At 40.6% G+C, this 10,785-nt stretch overlaps 1 protein-coding gene across 1 annotated transcript in view; it reads right to left on the bottom strand.

Moving 5' to 3' along the window:
* Positions 1-7,982: 7,982 nt before the first annotated feature.
* Rfx6 (regulatory factor X, 6) overlaps positions 7,983-10,785 on the bottom strand; it is a gene marked incomplete at its 5' end in the record, with an annotated part of 64,890 nt that continues 62,087 nt past the window's right edge. Inside the window, 1 exon segment of the mRNA XM_005389119.2 lies at positions 7,983-8,778. Within this exon segment, the coding sequence (XP_005389176.2) occupies positions 8,603-8,778 (176 nt within the window).

The following is a 10,785-nucleotide window of genomic DNA, read 5'->3' as shown; positions in this document are numbered from 1 at the left end:
CAGTGTCACCGGGGTCTTTGTTCTCGCGTCCTGGCCTCCGGGATTGGGTGCGGCCTACCTGGCTCTGTGTGCGCTTTTCGGCTGGGAATCGCGGTGGTATCCCTCCCTCCATCTTTTAGTCCTCTGTCCTTTTGCAAGAGATCTGTCTCCCTATTTCCTGTTGTCATTTATTTTACTCTTTACTTGTATTTTGGTTCTCATAGAAGAGAAACCATGTGACACTGCAGCTTGCGTGCACTTAACAGTATGGTCTCAAGGTGCATCCGTTTTCCTACAAATGATTCATTATCTTTCTTTATGGCACAGTAGTACTCCATTGTATATAAACACATTTTTAAACATTCATCTGTTGATGGACATATGGGCTGCTTCTAAGATCTAGGTATAATGAATTGTGCTGCTATAAACATCACTATGCAGGTATCTCTGTAATATGATGACTTTAACCCTTTTGGGAAGATACCCAGCAGGGGAATAGCTGGGTCATATGTAAGTTCTAATTTTAGGTTTTTAAGTGTTCCTACTCCCACCAGCAGTGGAGAAGTGTTCCTTTTCCTATACTCTTGTCAGCATATTATCATTTGCTTTCTTGATGATGGCCATTCTCTCTGAGGTAAGACGAATTCTCCATGTTATTTTAATTTGTATTTCTCTAATGGTCAGAAATGTTCAGCATTTTTTCATTTATCTATTGGCCTTGAACTTCTGAGAAGTGTCTGTTCATTTCAATTGCCCATTTTTGATTTAGTCTTTTATTTGGAAGGTAATTTTTGAGTTCTTTGTATATTGACTCGTTAAGGAGAGGAAAATTAGTCAATGAAAAATACTTTACTGTTAATAAAATTTTTCACCGAAAAATCTCATGTTTTTATGACTTTATTGTAGGTCAGTGAAAACAAAGGTAATCAGACTGAAATAAACATTAACGGCGCCTGCCTCAAAATTACTGACCAATAGAGGAATTGTTCATATCTTTGGATGAAATTGATAAAACAGGTATACAACAAATCATTTTTAAAAATTGCTTGTAATCCTGTTTCTACAGCCAACAATAAGACAATATTGTAATCTAGAAGTGTTGCTTCTATGAAACCATTTTGCAGTAGTTAATCATTAACTAACATTTGCTTTTTTCTTTTACTTTTACGTAACAAATTCTTATTTAACTAGCACCAGCCTAGGTTATCTTACTAAACAACCCTAGTAGCAGTAAAGCAGTCTACATTACACATGAAGATACAAAAGAACATTTTCATTGTTTTAATAATACTGTTGATTCCATGCGATTAGAATAAGAACGATGTTAATTAGTAATAGTTTCCATGTGTCTGAACCTGAAGTCCATATCAGGAACCATCAAGTCAAATGCTCCATTCATGTCTCATAAGCCCTCAGTGGTAAATGTTAGTATTAAGGGTACATTTGCCAATGACAATGCTGAGTGTTCAGAAAGTTCTCTATTTGTCCCACAACTAATGTGGTCTTAAACCCAGATCTCACTCTGTCATGTTTTCAATTGCTGCATATTTGACCTTTACTTTGAAATTGTATTTTGTCTTAACCCTGGCTTTGCACCTTCAGAGAGGTTTGAATAAGCTCTTGGGCAGTGTTCTGGAGGTGAGTTGGCATTCTTCCTGCAGAAGTGGGATGTGCCCACAGCATCCAAGTGTTCTTCACTCCCCGAGTACATAGAACCAGAGACAGGAGCTTCCCCAGGCCAGGCCACTTACCACAGCCCTTGTGCCAAGATTTGGTTGCTGTTGTTTTCATTTGTTTCTAGGGTTCACCACTCAGTTCTCGGCCATCTTTCCCTTTACTGCCCTGGTGAGCATCTCCATAGGACAAGACCCCTGAAACACCAAGAGCTTGTCTTTCATTCAAGATAGGCTGCGCTTGAATAGGATTTCTCTACTGTGCTTCTAACCCTGCAGATGGATATCCAGCCTCCTGAGAAAAGACATTGGAATCCACCCTTGAGCATATTTTTATGTGAAGTTTCTTTGAGGACAGAGCGGAAATGGACAATCCATACCGATGTCCAGACAATGAGGAGTGAGTAAAAACTTGTGGATGAGCACGGCAGGGCCAGGCGGTGGCAAACAGTGCAGCTCTGTCACCCTTCAAAGTCAAAGGTGAATATTGCCACTTTTTAATATAAAATATTGAAATGGTTTTATTTTTCACGAAGTTCCCATGTAAAGCATTAATAAGCTAAAATACACAAAACCAAATGATAAGTCTTGATTAACAAACTGCCCGTGAGGCTCATATTTGCTCCCTGTGTTTGAAGATGCTTGAAGGCTGTAAATCTCTGACCCTCATTCTGACTATTGATTAGTGAGAGCACCACCCTGACTTTCCACTAATAAAAACAATGGCTTCTCTTTGCTTTAGAGCAGGTATCATATTGAGAAGTTAAATTTTCACTCTTTCAAATGTACTCCTTACCTGGTTCTTCTTTGGAGGCTCCACAGCTACTTAGGGGAAAGAGGCAAAGGCACCACCCCACATTGGTGTATCTTGGTTTTGACCTCTTCACCTTTGGCTCCCTTTAACTTTAGGATTAAGTCAATCACATCAGAAATTCAAGAAAATGCCATGGAAAAGCATTACTATGTAAGTTTTATTTTCTTCCTATTTAAATGCATTTTTGAAAGAAGTCTGGGATTGATTTGTAGAAAGCAAATGGAGATTTCTACTAAAACTTGGTCATATTGGCTGAAATCACTTTTTAAAAAAGATCCAAACTAAATGTTTAAAAACTGTATGACATTATCTTCCTTGATTAACTGTTGTCCTGGGACACAGAGGAGGGATGAAAAGCCATTAGATAATTTTTCACTATGGGATCTAGGGGAAAAGGTCTGCTGTCTTTGCGAAAATGTTCTGGCCTTTTGGAGTTTACAAAGATCTGTTTGAGTCTTCCCAGCCGCCTGTGGTTCTTTACAGATTAGCACAAGTTTCCCATGCTGTGTCAACAAATGGCCCAGGCCCTGATGAAAGTCCCTTGCTGAGAGCCTTTGGGCTTCTTCCCCACATGTGTGGGCTGCTCCCCAAATGCTCCATGTCCTACCATGGCCCCCCACGTCTTGGGTCACATGCTGGATTCCTGTCCTGAGTGCTTGTGCTGCTCACTGCTGCTAAGCCCCAAAGACTCCCCTCCAGCAGTCTCCAACTCTAGCAGCTCTCAGTCCAACGTCTCTCCTTCCTGGAAGCTGCCCTGTTCCCTGTTGGGCACACATGCCATGGCCTCACTCTTCCTACAGTTCTCAGGGTACCATTCACTTCTCACATATGTGGTTCTGTCTTCATTGTGACCCACAGTGGAGTGTGTGGCTTCATGTCTGCCCTTCCTTCTTTTGTCTGATGTCTGTCCTCCTCCATAATTCACTAGGCCCTGGAGCAGAGGGCTCTGGTGCTCTTAGTACCAGTAAGAGCTAACATATTTGTTAAAACTGAGGTAAAAGAAACTGTGTTCTGAAACTTCAGCACACTAACTCCTTAACAAAGGCACAATGAACACTACCATGATATTTTCTTCAAGTTAATTAAGGAATAAATAAATTTTAATTATTGAGAGGAAATAAAAGGTTTGGAATAATATGGAAATAAAAGTTTAATAGGAACAGGAACCTAATGGTGCTCTGCATTTGTACCAAAAGCTTCCAGTGCTATTGAGTGGACAGAGAGACTGCTAGGACAAATGAGAAGGTCACACTCATGAGTGGCCGGCTCCATCCTTGTTAACTTTTGCATGAATATGATGGAAACGATAAATGTTTAAAGGGAGATTTTGGTTAAGAAAATCAGAGATCTCTCTAGGCAGATTAAATTCTACAAAAAATTATTTTGCTCATTCTAAAACAGTAATTGTTTTTATAATAAAAGCATGTATACTATGGTATTATATAGCCAAGGTCAATCAAAATTAAGCCCTATTCATAAGATTTTGATGTTAGAAAAGTACTTGAAAAATTTATCAATCAGAATAGAGCAAAGACTTTCCGATTAAAAATCTCACAATTAGTAACTAGATTACTTACCAGAATACACTTAAAACAACCAGTGTTTTCCAGCCATTGCTAATGAAATTTATTTTCTTTTCATTTAATCAGTGTGCTTTTAGAACAGATAGGTTGTGTTCTCTGCCATTTACAAACTCAAGGATTTAATTTAGAGTTCAGTAATCAAATGAGATGGTATAATAATGTTTCATATAAATTCATCTTTCTTATCTTTTCCAAAGAACAAAATGTGCTGTATGACATAATCATTATTGTTTACTTTTCTGGAAGGTTTTTGTTTAAATTTCTACAACTCATTCTGGCTTGTAAATCTGTCCTTAAAATACAGTGTGGGCAGTAGCCTTGTAGGAACATGTAGCTGCCTTTGTGACACTGTTGTGGTGATTCATTCTGCTCTCCTTTATACATCATATCCCTGCCATATCCCTTTCGGGAGTCCAGATATATCACTGTCATTTGCCTTCAGCTTTTCTGAGAACCTGGAGATTTGGATTTGGGCTTCAGAATTCCTTTATCTCAGAGGTGTTTCCATCGTCCCTCCTTCCCTCCCTCCCTCCCTCCCTCCATTCCATCTGTGTTCTTTTCTTTTCTTCCTTTTTTTTCTTTTGTAAAATGCACTGTTTGGGCTAACTTTCATGAACTATGGATTTAAAAAAAAAACTAGAAGAAATGAGTTTGAGTGTTTTCCCCATAAAGAAATGATAGATGTCTGAGGAAACAGATGTTTGACCTCATTTAAACATTATACAATGTGTACTTGTATTGAAATATCACCTGATACCACATAAATGTGTTTAACTTTGTTTTTATACTATCAGTTAAAAATAAACTTAAAAATAATTGGCAGTATTCTTTGCTCTATTTTTACATGCTGCATTAGTGTAGATTCAGTCCTCCAAACAAAATCAGTAAGCCTCTAATTTACTGTCAAAGTTTGCTGCAGAAGAGGAGACATACTGTCATGGACCAGGAAGTGTTATGAAACAGCTGTATCCTGAATGGCTAAGCAGAGATAGTGTCTTTTGGAGCCTCTAAGGGCAAATTCAAGTGGGTACACAAGAAGTAGGTGTTGCTTCTCACTGTCAGGACTGCTCCAGTGTTGATAGGGCTCAGTACCTGTCCTGGCAGCGCCCACCAGAAAAGCCCACCACCCACTGATGCCTTTTGGGGCTACTTCATGACTTGGATCTCTCTGTCTCTCTGTCTCTCTGTCTGTCTCTCTGCTCTCCTCTCCTCTCTTGTGTGTGGTAATTTGGTGATTTTCTGGTCACAGATCTTCAGATGACCTGATTAAGTTGGATAGATACTAACACAGAGCACCACCTCTGGGGAAAGTTTGCAGGGGATAACCCCAGAGCCTACTTATCTACCTGCATTTTCACTGAAAGTGTCATTGGCTTTTGAAGCGGGACAAAGTTCTGCTGTGAAGATCTATGCTATACAATGCCAGATATTCACATGCCTGACCTTTCAGACACAGTGACAAGCAAAAACACCATCCTTTTCATTTCCAAAACAGATGCACGTAGGTAAAACCTTGAATGGACCTTGAATCCTTCTTTCTTGAAGCAGGAACAAAGAGAATGATTTTCACATCACAAGTGTAATTAGAATTTAACTTAAAAATTTTTAAATTTTAATAAGTATACTTCCTGAACTAAAAGTATTTGTGGGAACATATAATTAAAAACAGCTTAGATTTTTTTTTGGTGCAATACTAACTAGCAAGAGGAAAATAAACCTGGTCCCTTCGGATCTGTGATTCAATTTTAGTAATATAGCAGGCCTTTAAATTATTATAAAACTTGTTCTTGGTCTCTAAATTGCATTAAGAATTCACTGAATTAACTGATCATTCATTTGTCATTTTGTCTTTTCCTCATAGCAACTGCTACTACATAAAATTTGAAAAGTGGCACCTTAAGAATTGAGTTATAACCCTAACATTCTTAAATTCTGGTTTCTAACCTTAAGTTTACGTTTCATAGACACATTAGGTTAAGTGGGTTACTTCTTTAAATTAACACTCCACACTTTCCAAATAAAAGCATTTAAAGAATAACTAATTTATTTTTGAGTGCAAACACTATACAGTTATTGTATCTATAGCTTTTACATTAAACAAAAGAGTGTCATAAAATGCCTTGACCATCCAGGCTTCAACTCCTCCAAGGAAAATACCTAAATGATGAAAGTAACCAAAGGACAGGGAGGTTCTGTGCTATCTCCTGCTCCTCCTAGGCAAAATTTAAAGATGCTGTCACTTGTAACTCACGTGGCACTGGCACTGAGTGTGCAGGGTGTTTGGTAACATGGGAAGTGTTCTGACTGCCATGGTGACTCAGAGAGGGAGTTCTGCTGGCCTTCAGTGTCTGAGGGTCCAGGATAATAGGTCCTGTGTGACGTGCAAAATAGTGCTGCAAAACAAGGAGCTGTCCTGCATGGAAGCCAGTGGTGCCTCTATTGCCAAACACTGCTCACCTCCAACAGACCAAGTTCCAGCTCCACACCAGGGGAAAGAGAAAGCCATCTGCCTTTTCTGAAAAACTTTGTAATAGGCACGGTGACACTGGCCAGGAGCACATGAAACCCAGAGATGCTACTCACCTGCCTTCTGAGTTTCTTTGTGCTCTGGGGCCAACCACTTCCCCGGTCATGCTTTGCACACAGATAGGGAACACGTTTGTAAGCAAGGCTAGGGAAAGTCCTTCAAACTATTCTTCCCAGTCATGCTCAGTTTCTTTGAGGTGATGCCGTTCTTTTTCCTCTCTGACATGTCCTTCCAAGTAATATCTGTGCCTGTCTGCTGGACCTCTTCATGGGAGAACTGTCTTCCCAAGGACAATTCATAGGCTAATTTCCCCACGGAGCCCACACTCTCCCTCCCACTGTTGCCAGAGATTCCCGGACAGCCTCTCCCCCACTTTGTTTTTATCTCAGAAATCTTCAATGAAGTTCTACTTCTTATCACATCACCGCCTTTCCTTTACATCAAAACATTCTAACGGTGTGACCTTGTCTTTCACATCTTTGCATTCTCCATGCTGTCTTGAGCAGTGTCTGACACATGTTGGATGTTAAATATACATGTAATTATATACACTGAAATTTTGGTTACTAACTCAGGGCTTAGGGTAAAATATTTCTTAAAAATGTTTTGCATACTGTTTCATTCCAAGGTTTAACTTTATTCTCCTTTATATTCCCATGGCATAGTCAGTGCAGAAAATAGAATGTCTCCTATTGCTCATGCGTTGCTGCAATTGCAAGTTTTCTTTGCTCAGTCAGATAGACATTACTGAGCACACTACTAAGCAAACAGTGGCAACCCTGAAAGTCTGTGCATAACTGTTCATTGTTACAGAACACAACTCCAGTTTATTTTTACCAAAGTGTATCATAATGTGTAATGCATGTCTGGGACTTAGAGATCCTTTGACAACATCACCAGGGCTTACAGTACAACCTAATTCTTAATTTGAATAACCTGAGGCAGGCCATAAGATCATAGGAGAAGTCTATCAAGTTAACAGAAATGTCCTATGCAGACCACAAATGTTGCAAAAGATTTTCAAGCAAGACTATGGAAAAGAAAAATAAACCAAGAGAGATAGAGTTATCAAATTGTGTTAATTTGTCTATGATGAATTCTTTACTTCTGAATTAGCTTTGGTCTCGATGATGGCAGAACTCTCGTTCACTCTCAATTTATAAGCAAAGTACTCAATAAAAGACTTTGCAAATCCGAGGACACAAACAGTCCACACAATAGTCCACAAGTCACATTTCTTGAATATTCATAGGGATGAGTCTGATAATCAGAGTTCTTGAATTAGTATATCAATCAGCCTTATTTTTTTTCAACTAATATCAAAAGGCACTGTCCCTGGAAGTCCTCAGCTTCCTTCAGAAACAGTACCAGCCCAAAAGCAATCAAGACTTTAAAAATATTTCCATACATTATTTATTTTATTTCTTCTTATCTTTTTAAATAGAGGAAAAACATTTGTCATCTTTTGTAGTTACACAGAATTGGGCTATTGCTATGTAACAGGAATCATCCCACTAATGTCCAGGAATTGAGAGTCAAGCCCCTTTGGTTTGGGCTGAATTAAATTAAGTGGACATTGTAAACATTTCCATAAGAGGTAGTACATACACTTTTGACTTTTGGTCAAACAAGCGATAGTAAACAATGATTCTCAGAGCCTAATAAATTAAAGGTATTGTAAAGGCATTAAATATACTTTTTTTTCTTTTTTAGAGGCCCAAGAGGAAGGACATACAGATTTTCAATAAATTAAAGAGTAAAATAGTAAATCCTCACAGTTGAAATGTTTATATCTTCAAATCTCCGCTGCTTTCACTTGATAGTGTTTAAAACTATGACTAACAAGGCGATCACACTTTAAACTATGTGTGTGCAAGGCAAACCACAAGCATCTCCATCCACCATGTATTTGTCCGTAGCATGAATGCCGCCATTTCCAGCTGCTGGGTCCACTCCTTCCTTCACTTCCATCGCAGTCTGAAGGAACTGCATGGCAGAAATGGTTAAAGTTTCTGAAGTGGTTGGTTTAGGTGCCTCCCCCTGTTGTTCCCATAAACACAGTGTTGATGGGCGGCAAAGAGGACATAATCTCACTGCTGCTCGCTCCGTGGGAGTCCAGGGTCTCTTGCACTGGATACTGGTTAGAAGTTCCGTACATACATTGGGATGAAGAGGAAGGCATTGGGGTTTGCAAACTGGAGGCTGGAAGGAAAAAACAGAATTAGCAACTGGCAATGACTGACATTTTCTTTTCTCTGCAAGTGTTACATTAAACTTCTGTGTTTAGTCTTGCATTTAGCACACACACTGTTCGAAATTTGAGTGCATGTAGTCAGAGCAATTACTTTTTTTTTCCATTTTTCCCATTTGATATCTTGCTAGAAATTGTTATTGCTTCTATACCTCATAAAGGAAACTCAATGTCATCTTAAGTCCTACTATGAAAACTCTACTCTGCCACCTGCCTCCTCTGTCATCTGCACCATCATCTTCTCTTGCCTGGACCAACACAGCCCCTTCCTAACGGGCCTGGAGACTCTCACCATTGCTTTGCTCTTCACCCTCCAGGGAGCAGCTAGAACGATCTTCTAGAAATATGGAGCTGACCTGCACATCCTTCAAATGCTGCAGTGACTTCCCACACTTGGAACAAAGCTAACTTTTCCCGTGGTTATAAGCCCTACACCAGCGGTGGCAAGTCTATGGCATGGCTGCAGAGGGCTGTTCATCGTTGAAAGCTCTGAAAGGTTCGTCCTCACTGCCCTATACAAAGGAGCTCTGCTCTGATTCATTCTGTTCCACTGCCTCCTTTGTGGCCAAAGCCACACTGGCTTTCTTTCTGCCCAATGACTTCCAAACTTGCTCCCATTCAGAGACTCTGCACTGCACCTCTTCTGGCCAGAACCCCGCTGGCAGATGCTCACCTCGCTGCTCCCTCCCTACTCGCTGCAGCCAAACACCCTGTGCAGCGTCCCTCACCACCCACCCTGCACAGAGCAGCATTTCCGTCCCCGGCTACCACTTCACGCTGTCCAGTCAACTCGGAGAACCTAGAGTCAACTTGGCGATGCATCCTTGCCTTCCTCTTCCCTATACAAGAGAAGCTTCCTCAGATACGAGTGGTGGCCTGATCGCCCTACACCCTCCTGCCTGGACACAGATGTGCCACTCCCTGGCTGTGGGCTCAGATTCCCCACCATGCAGTGGCTGCTTGCCCACTGTCTGTCCCTGGAAACTGGGCTCTGCCAGTGAAGGAGGCCCCTGACTCTCCTGGTCCTGCTGACTGTCTGCCTCTTCCACCCCGAAGCCAGCTCTGACAATGCTCAGAATCCTCCCTATCTCAGCCGGTGTCCATCAGAGCCTCCATTATCTGACAAGTAAATAGAACTAATAGTAACAATAGCAACATAGCACATTATAGTCTCAGGCTGAGGAACCTCCTGAAGTGGAATTTTCTGCTTCATTAGAGTAACCTAGAAGCGATGACTGTTTGCAGATGGTGGGAGAGGAGCTGTGGGGCTGCACGGGGAGCTTCTGTCATCTCAGGAAGGGAAGAAGCACTTCCGACTGCTTATTGGAAAGGTACACCGAGTGACCAGAGAGGGACTTACCTTATTCTCCCTTCCACCCTGACTGAGTATCAATGCCTGTATTTGCACTGATCTACAATCAGTTCCAGTGGAGGACCCTAAACATCTCACAGAAACATTAATTCTCAGCTTTGATTCTTAATAAGCATACACTTTGTCAATGATTTTAGAAAGAAAATTTATACATAGATTTAGCCTAAAGATCTATACCGCTAGTAATAACATACTGATTAATTATTATAGACTGAAGGTATATATAGATGTTTGTGTGTGGCACATGCATGCACGTGTGTTAGGGATTGAACCCATGGTCTCTCATATGCCTGCAAGCAATTGAGATACATCCATAGCCCTTTTTAAAAGTTATTTTTATTTTGAGACAGGGATTCTCCATGTAGCCCATGTTAGCTGTGAACTTTCAATCCTCCTCCCTCCGCTCAGGTGTGCACTTCTGTGCCTGGCTTTAGATTCAGTTCCTACTCCTTCTTACACTCACTGATGTACTGAATTCCTACTGTGCTGCACACACTTTGCTAGGTGCTAGCAACACACTTATTGCAAGCTGCAGAACTCCTTTGAGGGGTGTATATCTAAGGTCAATTAGTTTTCCAATGGTTTC

Source organism: Chinchilla lanigera, unplaced genomic scaffold, assembly GCF_000276665.1.
Source record: "Chinchilla lanigera isolate Chin_1 unplaced genomic scaffold, ChiLan1.0 scaffold00035, whole genome shotgun sequence".
Lineage (NCBI taxonomy): Eukaryota > Metazoa > Chordata > Mammalia > Rodentia > Chinchillidae > Chinchilla > Chinchilla lanigera.
This window is presented reverse-complemented; position numbering and strand designations above follow the sequence as displayed.